The sequence below is a fragment of the Polypterus senegalus genome, chromosome 1 (genome assembly GCF_016835505.1).
Source record: "Polypterus senegalus isolate Bchr_013 chromosome 1, ASM1683550v1, whole genome shotgun sequence".
Taxonomy (NCBI): domain Eukaryota; kingdom Metazoa; phylum Chordata; class Cladistia; order Polypteriformes; family Polypteridae; genus Polypterus; species Polypterus senegalus.
In genome coordinates this window covers 326,822,803-326,848,416 of record NC_053154.1, presented here as the reverse complement: position 1 = coordinate 326,848,416, position 25,614 = coordinate 326,822,803, and the positions used below count along the sequence as shown (strand labels likewise).

Genomic DNA, 25,614 nt, shown 5'->3' with positions numbered 1-25,614 from the left:
TATTAAAACAACTGGGCACAGGATTCAAACCATGCAGGCAGGATCCATGAGACTTGCCACTGTGCTGCCCACAATGCCACCATAACCGCACACACTTAATGTATACAACAAATGACAGTAACATTTACACACAAGCAGTAACTCACTCTTTTATAACAATTTGGGTTGCAAACAGGAGTGACTTTGGGGGTTTTGTGAGTGAAGACACAATAAAAGGCCAACAATTTCCAATTAGTCAGAACAGATCGACACCAGTTCACATTCTTATGTAAAGTCTGCACCGTAATTAATGCATTTCAAGGCAGCACAAGTGCCCATTCTCCAGCCCCCCTAAAGAAGCATCTAGTCAAAACAGACACGTTACCATGCAGGGTTGGCAAATAACAACCTTGTGGTGCTGCTAAAAGGTTTATAAATCGGAGAAAATGCAAAGTAATGAGGAAAATATCAATTAAACTGGTCAAGTTACAGACTCGCATGTATTTATTATCCTTTTGAATATCATTTCTACATAGACACCCCCTCAGTCTTTAAGATAAACAGCCATTATGCAAGCCATCTTCATTCTGGCAGCTGTAATGAGGAGCGTTAAGAGTGAAGTGAGCTGTTGCTCTCATGCTGCAGTCTGCTGTCTGTAGCCCACCATAATGTACCACTGAAATTCAGCTAAACTGCTTGTGTGGGTTCTGCGTCAGGTGTGTGTGTGTGTGTGTGGAGATAAGGTCTATTAGGTCACTGCTGGTGCCCCTGGCTAGAGCAAAGCCCACTCTTCTGTTGCTGCTAGGATAGGCTGCAGCTCTCCATGCACTCCAAGACTCACAGTAGTAGTAAGCAGGTAGTAAAAGAAAAGTACATTAAAAAAAAAAAAAAAGGGGAAATATTAGCAAGTTTTTGGACCTAAAAGTAAGGAGAATGCAGAGGTGACATCCAAGTGATTCTTCAGAGGGGTCTAAACATCAGAGGACAGTTAATGTAAGGAAATGATGGTCTGCATTTGACAGACTTACAGTCGGCCATTTAGTTACAAGTGTTATTAAGTTTGGCTCTTAAGCGCTCTATTCTCACCGGCAGGAGGCCCAACATCTCTTCGCTGAGCTCCAGTTCAGTCTCCACTGCCTTTTTGGAATCAGGATTCTGTTCACAGTAATCGACCACATACTTATAATATTCCACGGACTTGCTGAGGGTCTCTAGCTGTCTGTTGCCATCTGAGCTAATAATCCTGCTGTAGAGCCGAGCGATACGGAACTTTGCAACAAGGGCAGGCCGAAGGACATCTTCCTCCAGCTTTTCTGGAAATTTGTTCTCCGCATTCTTGAGTGACTCAAGGAACTGCTCATAAAATGAAATAGAAGAGTAAATCAGGTGGTTGATCTTCTTAATTGTGTGACTGTCCAATGATTCCTGCTTGTTTGCCAGTGCAATTTTCAGATCCATCATCTCAAAGTATGTGTCTCCTAATTCAAACTGCAGCTGCCTGCAAATGAGAAGGTAGTATTGAGGGTTCAGGTCTTTGCAAACAGGCTCTAGCATGTCAATGCGGCGTTTGTGCATTTTGCAGCACCTCTCATAATCCTCTTCAAAAAAGGCTAGTGCCTTAAAGAGGGCACTGTGGTCCTGCAGAATTTCAATGTGATCTGTTACGTGTCCGTCCATTTTGAAGTACTCCTTGGCCACGTTGACATTGTTCTGCCCATATAAAAAGATGGCTCGGGCTTCATCAAAATCCAGGGGGTAGGCACAGCTTACTTTCTCTTCTACAGCCAGAATAGAGTCAAACGTGTCACTGGAACCGAAGAGGACTGCCGTCTTGCGGTCAATTTCCTTCGCTTCCTCTTCTTGACGCCTCTTTGCTTTCAGCTCATCCTGCCGGTCAAGGTCTAACTCGCCAATATTATCCTGAAAAACCAAGCAAGATAATACAGGAAGAATTCAAATTGGGTTTGGCAGAAAAAAAAAACAAAAAAAAAACAAACAAGACACACAATTGTATTCAAGATGGCAGCGTAGATATTGTAGCAACAAAATTCTTTTGGAATGCATTATGCAAATAAACCCAAAAACCACAGCTTTCGACTCGGGCCTTGTCCACACGTACTTGAGTAGTTTTATAAAAACAGGCATTTTTCCTCCTTTGTTTTTTAAAAAAATAATCCCATTCACACGTTCACCGTTTAAAAAACTCCATCCACATGAAAATGCAAAACCCAAACATTTCACTACAACGTCAATAAATGAACACTTGTAATCACAGGCGGCTTGTATGTTTAGTGAAAAGCTCCCCGTGCTGTTCAAATTATCCATGGGATCTGTGGATGGCCGTTTTATTTTGTACACGAGTCCTGGTGACACCCTGCTACATGTTCCTCTACTTTGGACTCGGTGACAGGTCGTTGTATACACACAGGGACCCAAGTGGACTGTCTTTGCGTCACACTCTAACCTTGCTATTTTAGAACCCACCTGTCTTGATAACCCAAAGGCGTTCGCCGTTTTGTGTAATCTCTCCTTGCCTGCTAAATAGTAAACTGACAACACTATAATAATAATAATACATTTTATTTATTTAGGCGCTGACAGGCGATCTCATTACAGTCATCTTATAGGGCAGCAGTAGCTCAATCGGTAGAGCGGGTGGTCCAGCAATCGGAGGGTCGCAGGTTCGATCCTGGCTCCCGGCATGAGAATGCAGCTGTTGTGTCCTTGGGCAAGACACTTAACCTACCTTGCCTGCTGGTGGTGGTCGGAAGGATTGGTGGCGCCAGTGTTCGGCAGCCTCACTTCTGTCAGTGTGCCCCAGGGCAGCTGTGGCTACATAGTAGCTTATCATCACCAGCGTATGAATGTGTGTGTGAATGACTGTTGTGTTGTAAAGCGCCTAGGGGGGTTCTTGAACTCTAGTTAGGCGCTATATCAAATATTTACCATTTACCATCTTTCCTTCCATGTGTGGGCCAAGCAGCTCACTACAAGACAACAGCGGGTGCACAGCTCTCAGCAAAGGCCTGTTTTAAATAAATAATCGCCACGCTCGCGGCTTAGCGAGGGGGCGTGGTAGTTGTGTTGCTGAAGCAGTTTAGCGGTGTGGGCATTTCTCACCCAAGTGCACAGGTGAGAGACTGCCCGCATCCATCATTGTTCCTGGGGCTGCTAATTTGCTGCAGCTGCCATGCCCTCTTGAGATATAGAAGTGCAAGTCGGCTAGGAAGGAAAAGTAAAAAGAAAAAGGAAATGAAAAAGAAAGAAAAAGAAGGATGGAGGTTGCGGGAGAAAGCAGGAAGTGGAGAGAGAAAGCCGGTGTGGGAGAGCAGGTTCAAGTATAGCTGGACTGTGGGCCCTAGTGAGGTGTTTATCTAACACCTTGGGCAGTTGATGGTGGTCTCTCCCGCTGAGTATTTTGAGAGGAGCGGGAGTGACTCGCCGTGGAAGGCAGTGGGAGTCAGGAGACTTGGGAGGATAATCTCCAGCGTGAGAGTCCTGACCGTTGGAGAGAAGCTAAGTCTCGGGTCTGGGTTGAGTGCATGACCAAAGCCAGGGATCGGGAGGCCTCCAGACCTGTGCGAATGAGAGAAAGAAGATCAGCTGCAGGTAGAGTGGCTCCCCCTGTTGCAAAGCCCGGATAGGGAGAAGCAGGGGAGTCACTAGATAGATGAATACACCAGGCTCTGTAAATGTTTTGAAGGTCTGCTTCCAGCGTTGTTTTTAAAGATTGTTTTTCTATATTTTAACCTCCACGCGTTTCACTCTTTTTTTATTGGATTATTTATTGAAGATTGTTTTTAAGACACTGCACTTGATTTAATTTGAACACCTTGTTTTGGTGGCTTAGCTCATCTCGGTTATAACTATCGACGGTGATGGGTTGAAGGGCTCCCGTACATCCGCATCATCACACGTCCTTGTTAAACGAAAATTCTCTTCAGCAACAACCACTTCACTCTCAAAGTTGCCCCACCAACTGGAGGTGTGTGTTGTCAGAGCGTTCGATGTAGCAGTGACCTCCGTAATGCATTCTGATGCCTCTGTTGCTCAAAACAGTGATAAAGTAATCGTACGTTTAAATGTATACTTGTCACATGTTCCGGTAACAAGGTTAACACCAGCACTACTTTAGCTATGACTGCAACTGCACAAAATTGCCTCCTGTGAAAAAACAGATTAATGGCGCGCACACTGACGTCAATCAAAGAAGATACTGGCACAGACTCTGGACGTTGCAAGCCAAAAAAGGGAAAACGGAGTTTTTGAACATCTTCACCCTGGAAGTTTTTCAAAAGTTCCATTTTCAGGGACTTAAAACGCAGTTTGCTTGTGGACAAAACACCAAAACACATACAAAAAACTATGTTCTAAAAAAATATCCAGGGACATGTGGACAGGGTCTCGATCAACAGATGTGAATCAGAAAGAGAACCTCCAGCCAACTGGGAGCCAATACAATGAAAGCATAACATACAGAAATCACTTCATGCTGCAAATAAGAGCAACAAATTGCATCATTTAGGACGTCCCTGACAAAAACTGCTTTTGGCAAATGCAACATGATAACTAAAGCAAAGCAACAACAAGACTGGTATTGAATTATGTGGGCGACATAACAGTAAATTAACTGCGTGAGCAGTGATGACAGTCAATAGGGAATGTTAGAATTAGCACAAGTATAAGAAGCCTTTAGAAACTGAACCATTAACAAACTTACTTAGCTTAGATCAGGGCCATGGAGGGCTAAACACACCCAACATACACCGACTAAAGCTGATGTCACATTACACAACTTCTAATCATGTCACACTTGCCAGCCACAGTCACTGATCTCGTCGCAGGACCATACTCATTTAAATGAGTGAAATACTGCTGGGCATGTCATAGCGCCTGACTGAGTGCCAACCTTCCAGCACTGTTCCAGCACAGTTAAGCTTCTCTTCTGATTGTGAGGTCACTTATTCTTCATCGCTGTATTATATGAATTGTACTTCCAGATGAGTATTCATCAATTGTCAGCTCTCATGCACACAGAGTCCACCCCTTGACTAAAGACACACATAAATCTATTTTGATTGTGTTGGTGTGAGTTATGGACTAGCTGGCGTTAGTCACTGGGCAGTCTCACTAGGCTTATGTAAAGGAAGGCTGAAAATCACTGGGAAATGTGTCTAGTGTGACAAGGCCTTAACACAAGGACTTACTAGATTTACCATTAGCCTAATGATTTAACATTTTTACAGTAACATATAAACATTCAACAGAAACAGACTAGAGAAAATGGCTACAAAATGCTGGGCAAGTATTAGAATATCTGAGGGTAGCATTTCATATTTAGTCCAGCAAAATCTGTCAACTGTTTTAGTACAGTGCTAAATAATGAAATGGCACAAAAACAAAAGAAACATTTCTTATAGAGTAGCCAGTGGGGGTCCCTCTAGTGGCCAAGGGAATCAACTCAACGTACAACTATAGTGGTTTGGATATCAAACTAAAAGAAGAGTCATGACAGTGCTGCTTAATCTACAAGAGTTATATGCGGTGTGTAAAACACTCGAGAACTGTTTTGTGAAAGGTTGTCCAACTCATGCAGTTTAACCGTTAAGATGTGAACAAAGACCAAATTTGATGCTAAAGGGGGCAAGAAGAAAAAATGTAAGTGAAAACAACACTGCAATCGCATAGTGGCCGTACCTCTAGCATTTTTTTGGCATCTAAAAGAAGATTCAGGCAATACTTAATCCAGCATCGTGCAATTTCAGCTCCCCTTTGACAAAGCTGTTCTCTCTTCTCGTTCTCAGCTTCACCTATAAATATTAACAACAATAGTATTTAAAAAGTGCTCAGTCATGCAGTATAGTTTGCCCACAAACTGGTATTTTAAGGAAAAGAATGTACGCTCATTTAGAATTAAACACAGTAACAGGATAACAATAACTAAAAATAAAACTAACTGGCTATAAACTAAAGGGAGCAGCCAAAAGAAGACGACACTTACTTTTTAAATATTATTAAAAAAAAGATGCTCATTGATATTAAAGCCTTCAGCTGAGTTAAAACATGAACGAAACTCTATAAAGTGGCTCATAACATGATAATCTTACAGTAAATGAAATGGTACTGTATGTTGAATAGTCACTAAATTATTAATCCCATGCAATATTGCTTATAAACTCTTGAAATCTGGGATTACAGAAGAACCACCGGAGCAAGAAAGAAAATAAAATGAATATTCCACACAGAAACTTACTTTCTTGTGCAGCTGCTTCTGATGGAATCTCCCCAGCCAGTTCAAAAACCACAGATGCAGCAGCTAAGCAGTGACGTCCCTCCATGTAGCACGACTGATCAGGAACAAGCAATGACAATAATAATCAAAACTTAGTTCCATAAATCACATTTCCAGATTATTTTATAGCTGTTTCCTAAACAGGACTATAAGAAGCACATTTCCACACATTTTTCTTACATGTATTTTTTCAGAATGCAGTTAGGTATGAATTGAATTTTTTAAACAATAAGGCATATACAGTAGTCTATCACATTGCAAGTGGAGGAGATCACGGATGAGTATATCATCTCTATGTATCATCAACCATCTCCATCACTTGTAAGTCACGCTTTGTCTGCTTCTCTCCTGAAATCAACAACAACATTTATTTCTATAGCACATTTTCATACAAACAGTAGCTCAAAGTGCTTTACATATTAAAGAATAGAAAAATGAAAGACACAATTATAAAACAAAATAAATCAACATTAATTAACATCGAATAAGAGTAAGGTTCAATGGCCAGGGGGGACAGAAAAAACAAAAAAACTCCAGACGGCTGGAGAAAAAATAAAATCTGTAGGGAAATGTAAGAATTCTAAAGAAGTGCTGCACACTTGTAATTTTTTTTCTCCAAAATATAAGAATTGCCTAGAATAAAAAACCAAACAATACGCAGAGTCTACCACCAAGAAAACATTACAGCAAAACTACAGGTCATCTTCTTTCTTAAGGAACACCATGTGCATTAGAAGCACAGCATTTTGAAAAGACCACCTACAAATCTTCATCTAAAGCTTAACTGAAAAATAGAATCCAAAAAGAGGGGGGTCTCCTTGCATTGTCACCACATATAAACTGCAGATACATTCAAAAAGTTTGCTTTCCTCCAATGAAAACAGTTGAGCAAAAAGGTAAAATGGCGAGTACAATTACAGCAGGATTTCTCGGTGTAAAAACCACCGAAAACAATCCAAATATAAGGTGATAAAATGAGCTACTGTTTAAAATACACACAGCTTCTACCAGATTACCTATGGTCTGTCAGCAACCTGTGTGCACACTCCACTATCTCATACAACTGTAATTTTGTTCAGCTACAGATGTGCTCTGTGTGCTTCACTTATGTCACAAGAAGACATCTCATCTTTTACCAGTCAATTCAATTCCATTTCCTGTCTGCTGGACTAGGTGTTCACATGCACGGCCAAAATTAAACTGCTCAAACTTTGCAAACAGCTGTGTTTCAAAAGGTTCATGCTTGTGGGGGCATCATTTGGGGGAGGAATAGTAACAAATATCTCATACTAACAAGACAGTCCTTCTAGAAGGAGTTTGGTTTGCCTGCAGGACATTAATGCATGACAGGAACTGCTTATTGTCTTTCACTGCACCAAAGGGCCTCTATGTTTGGTCACTATTCAAGGAGTGGATGTAGAGGTGGTCCGCTCCTACAATTACTTGGGGGGTCCAGATTAATGGCAGGTTGGACTCAGAACAAAAAGGAACCATATAAGAAAGGGAGACTGTGTTCCTTCAATGTGGAAACTCTGAGATGTCCAGTGAGATTTTCTATGCTGTGGTGTGCTGGGCTGGTAACATCTCATGGTAACAAGAGAGGACCACTGAATCAACAAGCTAATTTAAAAGGCAGGCTCAGTTACAGGATGTACTGTAGACCCCCTGGAGGTAGTAGCAAAGGAGAGAATGAAAACAAAATTTTGTGCCATTATGAACAATGATGAACATCCTTTCTCTGACACACTAACACTGAGGATTTTCAGCCAACAAATTATTCAGCCGCAGTGTGTCAAGAATGGAGACTGCGGGCTCCTTTATAGCAACAGCAGTATGTCTGTATAATACCTCACTGTGACTGCAATAGCAAAGTCAGAACTTTTCTTTCTTTCAGTGTGCATACATTTACTCATTTACTTACCTTCCTATTTTTGTACTTATTTATTTAAAGAGCTTCAGTAAAAAGCCAAATTCTCCCAAGGGGACAAATAAAGTTCTATCTATTTAATGTTTCACCCTTCAAATGGGTATTACATCAATACCATACATGTTGAAAAATACAGACTATACAAAAGTTTTGTTTTACTGTAAGGTTTTAAAGCTATTACTGGTTGCATCACACATAAAACAAGGGAAATTCCTAGGTTAGCAATTCCAGGAATAACTGGGATTTATTAGCTAACATGTCGGGATAACCTGATAATTTCCTGTACTAAATATAATGACGCATACAGTACTTGCTGAGTGCTTTGAGTAGTGAGAAAAGCGCTACATAAATACAAAGAATTATTATTATTATGATGGGAAAATGGGATCGGATTTGGGGAACAGTTCAATGCCCATTATGCTCAGTTTTTTCTAAAAGAAAGAAAGAAAAAAAAAAAAAAAAAAAAAAAAAAGAGGTTGGTCAGCAAAGATCACATGCTGGACTTGTTCCACCGATGCATATATAAAGCGTCTGTAAAAAATATTGAATGTAATGCTGTTGTGATGATTCAAAGATGATTCACTCCACATTCATTTAAAATTGCTACAAATAACAATACCATATTGACAAAAACCTCTAAAATTAGACATGCCTCATCATAAAATGGATCTGAATACATGTCTACCACTAGAAGTTACTAGTTACTAATTAGTAACATCCTCAGTTTTTCTCTTTCTCCTATCCTCTAAACAAAAAAGTATAGCTTTTATATATATAAAAATATAAGGAACTGCTTTGATATGCAGTATAGTATAATCTGTTTCATTTAGATTTATTATCTTGTGCACACAGTACAATTACACGCTACTTACCAGCAAGCAGTGCTTAAAATGGAACCAAATTACTGGCGTTACTCAGTTTAGTCAGCGTCTCGTTTATCCTTCCAATTCGTTATTACACGATGGGACGGGGGCTCCCCCTTGGAGGTCAGAACGTGTGTGTATATTATATGATATCGAAGCGGGGTAAGCTTCAAGTGCTACATACAGGTCCAAAGACACATCACCTGAATCTCACCTCATACAACTACCTTGGCTTTAACCCTTTCAAACTGTGAGTGTGACGCAGCGATCAGGCCGTGTTCCCTCAGCTACAGCACACTCCTGATAAACTAACATTTCACATGGCTCCTGCTGTGAATGCGAGTGTCTGACAACTAGATTAAAAACAAATAAATTATGCAAAATTTGGACAATACCATCCACCACTGGCTCAGCCATACTTGATTTGCAAAAATGTACTAGAAACACAGTATATAGTATAGAAAGATGTAAGCTACATAAAACCCAATTTCTGCCACACAAGATTCTCTTTGCTTTGTGCGGTGTCTGTGAAGTGGGCAGCGCCTGTGGTATCCTGGCTCAATAACTGCATCCTTGGGTTAAAATAAGAACAGCTCCTATAAAATTTAAAATGCATGCAATTTCTAGATACACTATATTGTCAAACGTACTGGGACCCTCCTCCAAATCATTGAATTCAGGTGTTCTAATCACTTCCATGGCCACAGGTGTATAAACTCAAGCACCTCGGCATGCACACTTCCTCCACAAACATTTGTGAAAGAATGGGTCGCACTACTCAGGAGCTCAGTGAAGTCAAGCGTGGTAACGTGATAGGATGCCACCTGTGCAATAAGTCCATTCGTGAAATTACCTCGCTACTAAATATTCCATGGTCAACTGTTAGTGGTATTATAATAATGTGGAAGCAATTGGGAACAGCAACTCAGACACAAAATGGTAGGCCACGTAAAATCACAGAGTGGAGAGAGTGCATGCTGAGCCGCACAGTGTGCAGATGTCGCCAACAGTGCGTAGAGAGCTTCATGGGATGGGTCTCCATGGCCGAGCAGCTACATCCAAGCCTTACATCACCAAGTGCAATGTAAAGCGTCAGATGCAGTGGTGTAAAGCCCACCGCCACTAGACTCTAGAGCAGTGCAGACGTGTCCTCTGGAGTGATGAATCACGCGATCCGATGGACGAGTCAGGGTTTGGTGGCTGCCTGGAGAACGGTACTTGCCTGACTGCATTGTGCCAAGTGTAAAGTTTGGTGGAGGGGGGATTATGGTGTGAGGTTGTTTTTCAGGGGTTGGGCTTAGACCCTTAGTTCCAGTGAAAGGAACTCTGAATGCTTCAGCATACAAAGCCATTTTGAACAATGTCATGCTTCCAACTTTGTGGGAACAGTTTGGGAATGGCAACATGACTGCACACCCACCAGTGCACAAAGCAAGGTCTATAAACAAATGGAGGAACTTGACTGGCCTGCACAGAACCCTGACCGCAACCTGATAGAACACCTTTGGGATGAATTAGAGCGGAGAAGGTGAGCGAGCCAGGTCTTCTTGTTCAACATCAGTGCCTGACCTCATAAATGCTTTTCTGGAAGAATGGTCACAAATTCCCATAAACACACTCCTGCACCTTGTGGAAAGCCTTCCCAGAAGAGCTGAAGTTGTTATAGCTGCAAAGGGTGGGCCAACTCTATATTAACACTAGAATTACCAGAGCCTACGAAAAAATTTGTAGATATGTCCCACCTTAAATCGCTTCTTAAATCCCTTCACACCTCTCCTCCAGCGTCATTTGTCCTCTAAATGTGCTGATAAAAAGAAGCTAAAAGCAGCCGGCTATTCCATCCCCCCACCAATTTAGAACGTGCACGAACTTCTCTCAGCTCATGCCTTGATTGAGTATCTGGGAGTGAAGTGGAGTTTTAGAGTGGAAATAACAGATCGTTATTTGGAACACACGCATTTCATGTCTGTTCCGTTTCTAACAGAAACATTTTTCACATTCTAGTAGTAAATGACAAAATGTAGGCATAAACTATATAATGTATGAAGCCTGAAGTCCAAATATCAAAGAAACATTTTCACAAAAGGTACAAATATAACACAACAATTGCGCTTTTATTCAAAAATATAGCTGCAGAAAAAAAGCCGCCTTAACATTTGACATTCACACCCGCTTATTACGACTGCCTCCGTGGCGCAATACAATCAGTTACTGACTGGGAAGCAAAAGGTTGCGAGTTCGATCCTGCACCACTCCGTTTTGAGAAGTAAACTGTTCTTATTCTTACTACTGTATTTTAGAATAAAAGCATACATTTGATTTCAGTCTGTAACAGCCGGTGTAATTAATGATACTTGTAAAGGTTAGCTTTGTTGTTTTTTTTTTTTTAAATTCACTTTTCATTCTCTCAGTCTCGTTCAGAATCAATCCATACGCCCCAAAGGGTTCTGACACACAAATGCTGGCAAAGCTGCCTTCTTCGTATCTCACCGTCACTTGATTTTCTTTTTATTCAGTTTTATTGAGTGTTCCTGCCAGTCCACACATGTTGCTGTATGCTGTTTCTTTTGTACTCCAGGACATGCAGAGGAGAGAATGGTAAAGAGCAGTAACTTCGGCGCTATATGCAATCATCAGACACTCCCCATCTGCCCGTGTCGCTCAAACACAGGAACATATGTTGGTGTAAAAGTATAACAAAACAAGTGCACTTTTTCCATCGCCTTTTCCTATTAGAAGCAATGTGGTTTCTATTACACACCTGAAAGAAAGAGACAATATATATGAAAACATCATCGCACTAATGCAATATTATTTGAAAACGAGTAGCGTCAGATTGGGTGTGAGTTTATGCAGGAACTGGAAATTCTCTGATGTGGGATCAGTTCTGTATGGTTGTGGGCACTTGTTTTGTTACACTTTTACACCAACATATGCATCGTGGTACACTGCAGAGCTATAGCGTGTCTTTATGTGAAAACAGCCATGTCAGATGGGGTTGTATGGATTGATTCTGAACGCGACTGAGAGAATGAAAAGTGAATTTAAATAAAAAAAAACAAAAAAAAAAAAAAAACAAAGTTAACCTTTACAAGGATCATAAATTACACCGGCTGTTACAGATTGTAATCAAATGTATGCTTTTATTCTAAAATAGTAAGAATAAGAGCAGTTTACTTCTCAAAACAGAGTGGTGCAGGATCGAACTCGCGACCTTTTGATTCCCAGTCGGCAGCTGATTCTATTGCGCCACGGGGGCAGTCATAATAAACAAGTGTCAATGTCGCATGTTAAGGTGGCTTTTTTTTCTGCAGCTATATTTTGAATAAAAGCGCAATTGTTGTGTTATATTTGTACCTTTTGTGAAAATGTTTCTTTGATATTTGGACTTCAGGCTTCATACATTATATAGTTTATGCCTACATTTTGTCATCTACTACTAAAATATAAAACACTTTTCTGTTTTAACAATGTGTTAAACAACGGAACAGACATGAAATGCGTGTGTTACAAATAACGATCTATTATTTCCACTCTAAAACTCCACTTCACTCCTAGATAACCAATCAAGGCATGAGCTGGGAGAAATTTGTGCACGTTCTAAGTCGGTGGGGGGATGGAATAGCCGGCTGCTCCTAGCTTCTCTTTATCAGCACATTTAGAAGACAAAGGACGCTGGCGGAGAGGTGTGAAGGATTTAAGAAGCGATTTAAGGTGGGACGTATCTACGAGTTTTTTCGTAGGCTCTGGTAATTCTAGTGTTAAAGCCTATGTATTAAGAATGGGATGTCATTAAAGTTCGTGTGTGTGTGTGTGTGTGTGTATGTAAAGACAGGCTTCCCAATACTTTTTCCAATACAGTGTACGTTTTAAACATCTACCCATAGGAAACATCCATAATAATCAAACTAATTGTAAACTTTCATTTGTCATCATATTAATCTCTTATAACTGGTTCAGTCCCATCTGCTTTAACGTATCAACTTGTGGATACTGCAACATTATACACAATTAAAGTGGCAATTTTCCATATTTGACCACACATACAGACACCAGGGAGATTCTGAGAATTAAATTAAGTTTTTTGTTCCAGGAAAGCTGCAAAAAAAAAAAAAATAAAAAAATAAAAAATAAAAAAAATAAACACTTTCAACCCTGCAATTTACCACTAAATTTCAAGGGTAGCTTTTGTGTGTGAAAAGGGATTTCTGTTACACTAGTGGTAAATTCCATAACCAAACTCTGCTCCTTCCAAGTCTTTCTCCATGGCCTGTCATCAGTCTGTGGTCCTCACATTTACAGAATCAAAAACACAAGAAACGCAGCCAGATGGCCTTCGAAAGGATGATCTTATTTTATGTGTGGAAAACTAGCAACACTAACATCTGCAGGTGCAGGGCCGTGAATAAGCTTTCAGGATAAACACTGTTACTACAATATTGAACTGTAGTGTTATGTATATGGTCATCCAATTCAGATTTCCACAGGTAGGGCCTATTCACTATCTTGAAAAGAATATGAAAAGTATAAAAATGAAGCAGCCATAGCAGAGAATCATAGCAGATGACGAGAGGTACAAGTGGATTACCTTAGTTATGTAGTACTGTGAAAGAGTTGCAGCATTGATGGCCCATTCCAGTGGAATAAAGTCGTTGAACTCCAGTTGCCTCTGAAGAGTGGCATGGCAATAGCGGGCTGCCTTTTCATTCTGCTCCTGGTTTTTATATACTTGTGCCAAGTAGTATAAAGTATAGGTGTAGGCTTTTTCAAATCTGCTTTCAAAACATGAAATAGAAATTGATTAAAAAATGAGAAAAAAATGAGAAAACAGCTACAGAAATACAGAGCCCTGGGTGCATTTAATATGGTGACTTCATAGCATGCCCATCTAGTCCTAGTCTGCTATACTGTATACAGGAAGCCGAGGTCTACAACTGGCACCTGAGACCTTAGGGATGCAAACAACAAAACAAAAACATAAAAATGTTAATGCATCACCATGAGAAATAAGACTCCTGTTTTAGTATCTAAAGACATTTTAATAGCACTGTTGCTATTAAATGTTTATTTGAAAAAACTACCCAGTAAATCTTCTCTTCTGTGCACTTGAATATGTTTGAATTACAAATAAATGAAAACCTTTTTTTTCTTCAAAGCATTTTTGCTTTAGAAAGCTTAAATTTGCCTTAACCTGATCCAGTAACTGTTAGAAATCTGTAGTAGTCTGAATATATTTGAATATTGGTTAAACTCCCAAACTCTGGAAATCTTAGGTTGCGCCATCTTTTCTGGCTCTTCCTTAACATCTGGCTTTTGTCAGATGCGCTCTGAACTGTGCGGCACAACATACTCAGCCAAATAACGTACTTATCTAATCGATGAATGTTATCATTGCCAACACCTTTAATGATCAATTATGATGATTAGTTGTTGCAGTCCTATTCTGAATATGTTTGTTTAGCAAAACATATATTTGTTTTGGAGGTTAAGGACATACAACTGAGTAAATGACATTTGGATTGGTGACCCAAGTAATGTGAAATTTGTTGTTCATGAATTTTTTAAGTGTTTGCTCTTGTTCGGCACTGGCCCCCACTTAAATCCACTGTATCAGAAAAATTGTTATCTCCATGAAATCAAAATTCTATTTTTTCTCAGCCATCACTACATATAAAACAGTCAATGGAAACTGAAATGATCTGTGAAGAGAACAGGATATCAATGGTGAAGCTGCCAACTGTGTATTTTCTGACGAATGCCAATCACGCTGCACAGTGGTGGGCTGTGAGCACAGGTCCCACTAGAGGATGTCGGGCCCTCATGTCACGCTCATGGAGTCTGTTACCTGACAGTTTGGTCAGACACAAGCACAGCAGTAACCAGCTAAAGGTCATTTTGTTGGGCTTTGGTAGTGTTCCTCCTGTTTCTCCTCTCAAAGGAGCAGATACCAGTCCTGCTGCTGAGTTGATGCCCTTGTACTGCCCGTTGCAGCTTTCTTCATGTAATGGCCCATCTCCTAGCATCTCTCCTAGCTGTTGATATTGAGACTGTGCTGGGAGTCGCAGCAAACCATCTTGCAACGGCACATATGAATGTGCCATCCTGGAGGAGCTGGACTACCTGTGTAACCTGAACAAAACTAGAGAAGAATCAGTCAGGAAGGATAAGGAGAGAGCAACTGTCTGTGGCCACCATTCCCTTTTTGGGGTTGTCTTGCTGTTGCCATTTTCATTTGCACCAAAGCAGGTGAAGTTGATTTACAATCGCTTCGGCTGCCTAACTAGACAGATTGATATCCCTGAAGCTTCACTGACATGGTGCTGGATGATTAAGTGTTCCCTTAGTTTTTTTCAGCAGTACACTTAGGAGTACAGAATGTATTGAATGATCTGTGTTCCACATCAAATTTTTGTTTTTCACCACATATTTTAATCTGTGTCTGTACAGTCATATCATGATGCAGACTGACACACCCAGGCAAGGCTTCACTATACATAAACAGGGAAAAGGCACGAACTTTATAAAATTTCACTTGATTTTCTAGCTTGGTGTGTTGACAGTCTTACCTTCCACGGGCCAGACAGAACCAGGCCACAGGTGGCATTGGGCCTGCAGGCCATACAATGCCCAGGTCTAAACTAGGCTGTCTCTCACCATAAGCCCGTATCTGGCCTTTTCAGCATTAACACTTTAGATGAGGTAAATGAAATGGCATGTGAGAACTGGGTACTGTTATCCTATTTAGACACAAGGTCCAAAATATGCATTTACAAACTATGATCTGCATACAGAAGTAAGCCAGAGGCAGGTCAAGAAAAATAGAGAAAGACAGAACATGAGTGGCAGGAGATAAACTGATTGGTATGGAAAGCTTTCTTTGATAGTTTTGGAGGTGTGCTCCATAACCCTGAGCACCGTTTGTTACAGAATGAAGACTCCAGTGAATCATAGAAAACTCCAGTACCTCAGAGTTGTGTTTGCTTATTACGTTGGTCATTAGAATATTATATGAATTAATTACTTTAGTCAACACTATATTTTGTTAATATAGTTTTGTTTTGTAAATAAATAAGACTATTGGCTAAAATAATCTACCGTATATCATTTTTAAAGTAGCTGTTCTGTTATCTGTCAATACCTCAGTCCGAAACCCTGATGGATAATTGAGGTTTTACTGTATATATGCGTACACACATTTTATATACAGTATGTGTGTATATATATATATATATATATATATATATAGTATTCACTGTATGTAATTTTTTTTTCTTTCTTAGGAAACAGTTCTTGTACTGATGGTTGTAAGCCAGTTCATTAGAAACACTGTACCTCCGGCTGCGTTCTTGTTCAGTTAATTTCTGCTCTTCTGCCATGAAGAATTCACTTGCGTCTAAAGGTGGCTTTCCAATCTACAATGCAAATTGAAGAATCATGTTTGATTTGAGTGGCTTTTAAATTAAAAAAAAAAAAACACTTTGCCTTTGTAATCAACAGAAACAGCAACTGAGCAAAAGCAAGACACTGACAGACCTGTCACAGAATAATTTCTTCTGCTCCATCAATTCTGGCTGCCCACTACTTACTCTTCTTATATTAGTATCTCATCAGAGCACACTCACACACACACACACACACTCACACACCCCTATTCTTTCTGTATCAGATGATACCACTCAATTTTGAAGTGCAGAGAAGTCAGTGGCTGCATGCTTTATAGACCCTAACAATAAGTAACATTTGATTTTGTTACAAGTGGTCATGCGCTGCCTACGTTTACTGAACAACAGTTGGGATGTTAGCTGTACAGCAGTCACCCTGAAATGTGGACGTGGGGCAGGAATGTGTTAAAATGATGGGAAACTAGCAAAAAGCTAACCTAAACTAAAAGAAAGCTCCGTCACAAACACTCAGGCCTTTATTCATTTTGGTTTATTATACATTGCCCATGTCACTATTCTCCTGTATATTTGTGCACCTGGCAAAACAAATCTGAGAAATGTAGCAGTGACAAAAACCTTGTTAAACGATGAGAATTATTTATTAGTGTTAATGAATCAGCATGGGGAAAAACCAAACATACAACTACAAGCACAAAACTTACTTTTCATACATTAACCAACTAAGATAATTCAAGACAGTACAAAATATCAATGTGCTGAAACAGGACTGCAAAGTGACAGGGGCCAAAGTTATCGTGCGGTATGAGATTAATCAAGAAGTGTACAAAGTGCTTGCTTAAAGCAGCTGCTAAAGTCCATGGCACATTAATTACCCATCCTCTAGTCAGAGGGGATGTCAAACTTGACAACTGCAGTTGCTCATCTCTGCACCTGAGAATAACAGATTTTACAACTAGAAATCACTGGGGATGTCAAATAACTCTGTGATGGCTTTTCTGCACTGTTTCACATTTCCAAAGTATCACAAATTCTTCTTTTTTTTTTTTAAAAAAGCCAATAGCATGCTGCCTGAGATGGTTACTCTGTAACTGATTTACAGGTTTGGAGAGGTCAGACGCAATCTCCCCTGCCATTATTCCATTCTAACCTGGTACGTACAACATAAGACATCACACACATGAGGCTCTCTTCTGTTTGTGAGGTCCAAAATACTCACATTCAGTATTCCTCATAACTGTACTTCTGGCTGAGCACTCACTGGCTCTCAGCTTTTCACACCGAGCACTCCCACCCATATAGCAGAAGACTAACATTATACTGGTTTGATTTTGTTGGGGTGAGTCACAGACTAGTTGGACAGAGGCACTGGTTATATGACACTACAGTCTACAACTGAAAATCACTGGAAAAGTCAAGTGATGTGACTGGCCTTACTTAAAGTAGGTAGCACCAGTTACAAAATCAAAAGTTTCACAAGATTTTCCAACAAAGACATAAGATGATGATTTTGCTCCCCAGAGAGATGAAAAGGTACAACTTTGGTGTTTCGACAATTCTGTTTCTCATTCACTAAGGTGAGAAATGAAATGAAAATCACAGCACAAGGTTTCCTCTCCTAAGACTTTTTTTCTATGGATGTCACACTTGCTTAAAGATCCCCAAAATGGGCACTGGGCAAACTGGTTGAAGAGCAATTTGCTGCCACATTACACTTACATAATTATGTAGGAACAGCCAGAGTTGCACAATTTCTAACTACGCCAGTCCTTTAATTTAAGAAGTGTGTTTCTCTTACCTCTTTTGTGTATTTAGTGTACAGCAGCTCTGCATTCTCCAAGAAACTCTGAGCTTTGTCAGTCTCATCTCTTCCAGCCCAAAGGATTCCAAGTTGGTTCTAAAGAGAAAAAAAAAAAAAGCTTTAATCAAACTTTATAACTTTATTCTGTCTTTCAATGTGGCTTCAGTGCAACATTGTGCATACAAAAAAAACAAAATAAAAGGCAGGCGAAACTCTTTAAATAAAAATAAAATAAAAACAGCTACTGTAAGATTAGGATCTAGAAGTAAACACTCGGACCCCTAAAACAAAGGATGGCTTAAATGATCATGAAATACAATGCAAAAACCAACAGGCTTCATGGCATAACATAACCAGGGCTGTGGAGTCGGTAGATAAATCCTTTGACTCCTCTGTATTTAATATGCTAATGTATTTTGCATGTTGATTGAAGGAAGTCATTTAACCACAGAACTACTGGATAGGAAGCGGACGCTCTACCATATTGGCCAGTTTAAACAAAAGACAAGAACCCCTGAACACACATCAGGCCATAGCACACCTCCACCTACATCATTACAGTTAGAACATTAGAACAATCTAGACGAGAACAGGCCATTCAGCCCAACAAAGCTCGCCAGTCCTATCCACTTGTTTCCTCCAAGAAAACATCAAGTCGAGTTTTGAAAGTCCCTAACGTCTTACTGTCTACCACACTACTTGGTCGCTTATTCCAAGTGTCTATCGTTCTTTGTGTAAAGAAAAACTTCCTAATGTTTGTGCGAAATTTACCCTTAACAAGTTTCCAACTGTGTCCCCGTGTTCTTGATGAACTCATTTTAAAATACAAGTCTCGATCCACTGTACTAATTCCCTTCATAATTTTAAACACTTCAATCATGTCACCTCTTAATCTTCTTTTGCTTAAACTGTAAAGGCTCAGCTCTTTTAATCTTTCCTCATAATTCATCCCCTGTAGACCTGGAATCAGCCTAGTCGCTCTTCTCTGGACCTTTTCTAGCTCTGCTGTGTCCTTTTGTAGCCTGGAGACCAAAACTGCACACAGTACTCAAGATGAGGCCTCACCAGTGCATTATAAAGGTTGAGCATAACCTCCTTGGACTTGTACTCCACAGATCAAGGCGCTATATAACCTAACATTCTGTTAGCCATCTTAATGGCTTCTGAACACTGTTGGGAAGTTGATAGCTTAGAGTCCACTATGACTCCTAAATCCTTCTCATAAGGTGGACTCTCGATTTTCCGACCACCCATAGTGTATTCAAACCTAATATTTTGACTTCCTATGTGTAATCCTTTACATTTACTGACATTAAATTTCATCTGCCACAAATCTGCCCAAGCCTGTATGCTATCCAAGTCCTTCTGTGATGATATAACGGATTCCAAATTATCTGCTAATCCACCTATCTTGGTATCATCTGCAAACGTAACCAGCTTGTTACTTATATTCCTATCCAAATCATTTATATATATTAAAAATAGCAGCGGCCCTAGTTGCTTACACTCAAATGAACTTGTTAAACACATTATATCTGAAATAAAATTAAAACCCTTTTTGTAATGTACCATAATCCAGATTACAATACGCAAATGTCAGGTTGTATAATACCTCAGCTGAACTTCACACTAGTAGCAACGCAACTATACACTGGGCTTTATTCTTACATCAGAGGAGTACTCGTTTGTTTGTGAAATGGGACATTTGAACTTGCTGTATTTTTTTGTATTACGATTTAAATTTATCAGGTACCCAAAATTGTCTCTGACTCCGACTCCACAGCCCTGAACATAACATTCCAAACCCACTTAATCCTATTCAGGTTCATAGGCAGCCATAACCCATCCCAGCAGCACGGTTCACAAAATATGAACCGACTCTGGACAGGGCCAAAAGTCATTCGCGGGGCCCACTCGTCCACACATCTACACTTAAACCAATTTAAAATTGCCAGTCAACCTAAGATACAAGTGTCTGGGATTTGGGAGGAAAACCAAGACAGAGATGGAGGGAACATGCATATGCCAGGCCGACAACAATCAAGTGCAGGACTCGCTTATCTGTGAGGCACTATCAACCACTGAAAATCTATCTGCTATATAATAAAATGCTACGGTCTGCATGTGTATATGTGAGTTCGGTTCTTATGGGAAATCTGATTGGCTTTGGTATGACTAGTCAAGTCAGGCTTAGGTGACACGACTTAAAGAGAAAGTGCAAGTAAAAGACACACGAGAAAGGAGCAAAGCCATAAAAGACATACTGAGAGTCGCATTCAAAGACTTGAAGTATAAAAGTAGACAGGAGGCGAAGCAACACATAGGACAAGAATACCAAATATATTTTATTCTATTACCTGTCTTTGATAGGTAACATGGCTAGTATCACAATAAAACATAAAAGAACAGAACACACTGGAAATATGCAGTGGCAGAAATAAATTCTAAGATCTATTTAGATATTGTATCATAATTGGACAGGGTGACACACAACTGTCAAGGCTTAAAATAACACTCAGTGTTTTATGTATCCTAAAATTACTCTGTTTGGTTGCACATTCAAACCTGAGAGGTAAACTTCCAGCATCTGTTAAGACAGCAGTAGTAATGGTGGTTACTGTCATGTGCACCGAGTACAGTGAAGTTCTTACTTGCATCTCCAATCAACTTTCGACATGTTGCCACTTTCTGGTATCATGATAAATAAAAATGAAATAAAAAAGTCAAAAAGTATCAACTAGAGCTTTAGGGAGATGGCCCCAAGGATTCCAGTAGGCAAATCTGATACCAAACTTGTCCCCCGACAGACATCAAGTAAATGTGGAGAAAAGAAGAGGTGAAGATCTACTGCTCAGATGGCAGGAGGAAAAGATGTCACAGAGAGGTGCAGAAGGTAAAATGAGTAATTGTGTGATAAGTATGACAGATAATCACACTAGACGTGACTAACTGTCTCTCTTGCCCCTTCACCACCTAATAGCTAATATGTGTGGTAATTAAATTATTAATTGGGCACACCAGCAGTATTGCCTTGCCCTGTGTACAGTGAATTGTTTACTTGCATGTCCAAATGAATAGAAAGAAAATAACTTTCAAACAAGAAGCAGTATGGAATGGTCCATACAATACTTCCACATATAATCAGAAAATTCACGTGTGCAAAAAATTGTGCAAATCAATAGCCCTGGTCCCTTGACTAAACCGTGCAGACTACAAAATCCTGGCTAAATGAAACAATTTCCATGGCAGTTATCATTCAGCTGTTTTTAAAGGTTATAGAGACATGTACTGGACCAAAAACAATCGGCCTGGAACAAAACAAACACGATGCAACTTGCTTGAAGAAGAAATGTCACTTTTTCTGGAAGTTATCATTGTACAAAGACCTCAGTGTTCAGGGTGGAAACCACTTGTTCTAACTTTTTGTATGTTTGCTAGGATGTAGTCATTCAGGAGCTCTACAAAACAAAACAAATTGTTATTTTCCAATGAAAAACTGCAATTTTAGGACCTGAAAATCAATTTTGATTTTTCAAGGATACACTCATGTAAGACAGCATTTACCATGCTAAAATCAACTTTTCTCTGGTCGGAACTTCACTTGAAATCAAATATTTGACCCAATTACCAAACTTTCATTTAAATGGAAGTAAAAGAAAAACAAAGTCATTGAGGATGTAAACCTAAGATGACCTTTTCTGTCCCCACCAGTGACATGCTGGGAGACCCTGAGCAACTGTTAACAGGGAAAAACACAAAAGCAACTGTACTCCATTTGTAGAATATGTTGGGACATTTCCTTCTAGTGGTTATTACAGAGTCATTATTGTCACATGATCAGAGTACTATAGAAATATATTTAAAAATACTTTGTATAAGAAAGAACTACTTTGAATAGAATTTGGTTGATTAAATTAGTATAAGCTGTGTTGTTCCCTACATAAAACAAAAAGGTTCCCTGTTCAGCGTAAATCAGAGGTAATTTTTTCCCTATAAATCCAGCTGTTCAAAGTGACGAGATACTTCATGCTATCCTTTTTCTGTGCCACAATGAATTTTATCATCAGCTTCAGCTCAATTCCTTGGTTAAGCGGTTTGACTAATCTAAATCTGAAATAACACCAGAAATTTGCAAGACAACCTGCCATAATTAAAGGAAGTCTTGGGAAGCAAGTAATGAGGGATACAATTAAAGAAAGATGGGATAATCACACCTGTTCACTGGCACCACGTGCAAAAATAACCTAACTGAACCAGGTCAGGATGTTAAAATATCAACACAAACTGACCTGGCTTTTTTTTCTCCTTCAAAGCCACACTGCAGCTTAAAAGACAGAAACTAAACTATTACCTAGTATGTAACTGATTAATGCCTTTATCCCAGGGGACTTGCACCATTTGAGAAATAAATTGGTTCCATTCCTTTTGTTTTTCCAATTGGAGCACAGGCAGGTGAAGTGACATGCTCAGGGTCACACAGTGTGAGTGGTAGGATTGGAACCTTAAACCTCAGGGTTTGAAATCCAAAGCCTTAACCACACTGTCAACCATAGGATACATGGGACTAGACACCTGCAACACTGTTTCCCAATAATCGCTTTTAAATATGAATTTCAGAAAATGTTAATGTTAAACTGCTGCGTGTTTGAATTGTTACTAACTGTTGTTCATATTTATATACGATCAAATTAAGAAAACGGATGTAATATATTCTTGTATAAAGGTACGACTTAGAAACTTTAAAATCAAGGTTTTTCACCTAACCTTGCTGGCTCCGGAATAATTAATACAAGTAGAATTACGAGGCTATTCCCGCGAGATTTTCAGCCACTGCTGACTAAATAATCCGATAAATAAAGACTTTTGCCATCAGGTGTTGAAAATAAACCCAGGATAATGACAGATGTTTGACAGCTAAATAGAATATACATGTATGCTTTATTAAACCCGATCAAAAGCGCAGTTCTTAGGGAGGAATCCTTAAGCTGGCAGCAACTGTGGTGTCCACCAACAAAAGCTGGACTGGCGTTACTGTCACAATACCACGCTGCCAGTTTTCATGAGTATTGTTTAAATAACCATGGGGACTGTAAACATTTTCACACATGACCACGATACCAGCACCATATCGTATCTAATTTAACATGCCCAACCCAACCTGCCTCTTCCCAGCAGCCATTCAGGCCCGGCCCTCAGTGCGCATGCTGTTTTTCCTGATATCGCTGCCAAACGTTTCCCGATTCCGAGCTCCTCACGAATTCACTTCTATAGCACTATAATTCTGATGACGCTAACCTCACTTGTCACTGTCCGAGTTCTATAAATCCCCAAACTGTAACAGAAAAGCAAGTACCCGGGCCTGTATCAACAAGGAGATGCTCTCCGGCGTCGCCTCAAACGTTTCAAGCAGACGGACGCAGTTCATCAGATGCTCCTCGCCCGCGGACAGCTCCTCGGTCTCGGTGTGGTTCACACCGAGCTGATACTCGATCACTGCACGGCGGAGAGAAGCCAGCGACGCCGGACACACACAGCTCTCTCCTGCTATGATGCCAGGGCCCTGCAGCTCGGGGTCAATGTCTTGTTGACAGCTGGCCTGCTGCTCCAAGTCTGACTCGTTCCCTCCACCGTCGGCCTGCACAATAGTCGCTTTAATCTCTTTGAGCAAATCCCGGGCGCTGTACTTGGAGCGGAAAGGGTCGTTATCTGGGTCCTGTTTGGACTCGATCTCAGAGAGAAACACAGAGCGCTGGTACTTCTCACACAAGCACCTCCACTCTGAGCCGCTGAAGGAGGCCATTGTAGACCGAAGTGCAACCAAATGAGCGAACCAGTGGGGTAGCAAGAACTTAGCAGCGTCCACGAAAGCGTGCTTGTAGTTTCCAGATATTTAGTGTACAACGCAACCGCGTCAATCTTAACGAAAAGTCGGTGACCAAATGTGCACAGAAGATATGCGTCTCAAGCACCGCGCCCGCCAGTCACCGAGCTCACGCTCAGGCCACGGCAGCTTCTAGTAGCGGATTGGCTGCAGATCGGCCACGCCTCTAACGGGTGCCCCGCCCTGTCAAACTGAACGTACTCAACAGATAAAATAAAAACGGGCTTCGTTTTTGTCTGGAGCTCAACTTTTACTCCATTCATTTTATTGTTAATCAGTTTGCACGAATTACGATGAACACCATTGAAATATTTTCGGAGGCATCTGGACTAATGACAATTAAATGTAATAATGTGAACATACGTATTACCCCAATCAAAAATCAGGTTTGCTATTTAGAAATTACAAAAATGTAGACACTAGATGAACTCTAAAGTTTAGCCCATTAATTGACAGAGTACAAAAAGATTCAAATTAAGATTCCTATGGGGAATTATCCCCTAAAAGGGGAGAGCATTTTAGGCTAATTCGGGGGGATCTCCAGACTACTACTACTACTACTAATAATATTTACATGTATATGGCACTTTTCTCACTACTCAGAGCGCTTCAGTGAGTGGGACTTATGCAGCCCTTTCCCTGGATGTTGAAAGTTCTGTCTGGAAGTCGATTAACAAAATGCTTTTTTAATTTGTACGGAAAAACAAAACTAGTTACATGAAGGATTGAGCAGTAATGAAATCCACTGATACCGGTGGTTTGGATTCTCTTGATTTTTCTTTTCTGAATTCATCATCATTACCATTATCACTCTTCACTCCCTTCTGGAGCAGAGGCTGTCAAGCAGGTTCCTAGAGACAGATCTGTCCTGGGCTTTGATCTCTAGAAGCCTGCAGGTGTATCCCATCCTTTTCATGTCTGCCACCAGCAATCTTCGCCATGTCTTCCTAAGCTTTACCCTTTTTCTTTTTCCCTTGCGGGTTCCATGTTTTATTGAATTGGCACACAATTTTGACATACGAAGTGTGACAAATGAGAGGAGACCATTCAGTTAATCAAGTTTGTTTGTTTAGCTAAGAGTTTTAAACTGTCCCAATATCTCATCCAGGACATTCCTAAAGGTTGTAAAGTTTCTGCTTCGACTACTTGTCTTGGTAGTTTGCTCCAGATTTCCTCACGTCTTGTGCTTCCTGGTTTCAGTTCTAAATGCACTTCCTCTTGATTCCCATTAGTGTCTTTGAGTATGTGTTTCACCATTAAGTTAAGTGAATTCAGTTGGATCTGCTTTATCAGTGCCAGTGTGTATTTTGGATTAGGTCCCCACGTAGTCAACTCTACTTGAGACTAAACAGGTTCAATTCCCTGAGTCTGTCACAGTAGGACATGAACTCCTTAAGTCCTGAAATGCACTTAGTTGCTCATCTCTGCACGGCTTCAGGTGCTGCTATGTCTTTCTTGTAGTGTGGTGACC

At 40.2% G+C, this 25,614-nt stretch overlaps 1 protein-coding gene across 1 annotated transcript; it reads right to left on the bottom strand.

The window, feature by feature from the left end:
• Positions 1–460: 460 nt before the first annotated feature.
• On the bottom strand, positions 461–24,279 carry LOC120516151 (kinesin family binding protein). The gene is made up of 7 exons (XM_039737626.1): positions 23,616–24,279; positions 18,260–18,358; positions 16,394–16,473; positions 13,650–13,833; positions 6,233–6,326; positions 5,677–5,789; positions 461–1,899 (listed from the first exon to the last, which is right to left on the bottom strand). Exons 1-7 carry the CDS (start codon positions 24,060–24,062, stop codon positions 1,018–1,020), a joined length of 1,899 nt encoding a protein of 632 aa, XP_039593560.1. The 5' UTR covers positions 24,063–24,279; the 3' UTR covers positions 461–1,017.
• Positions 24,280–25,614: the final 1,335 nt, after the last annotated feature.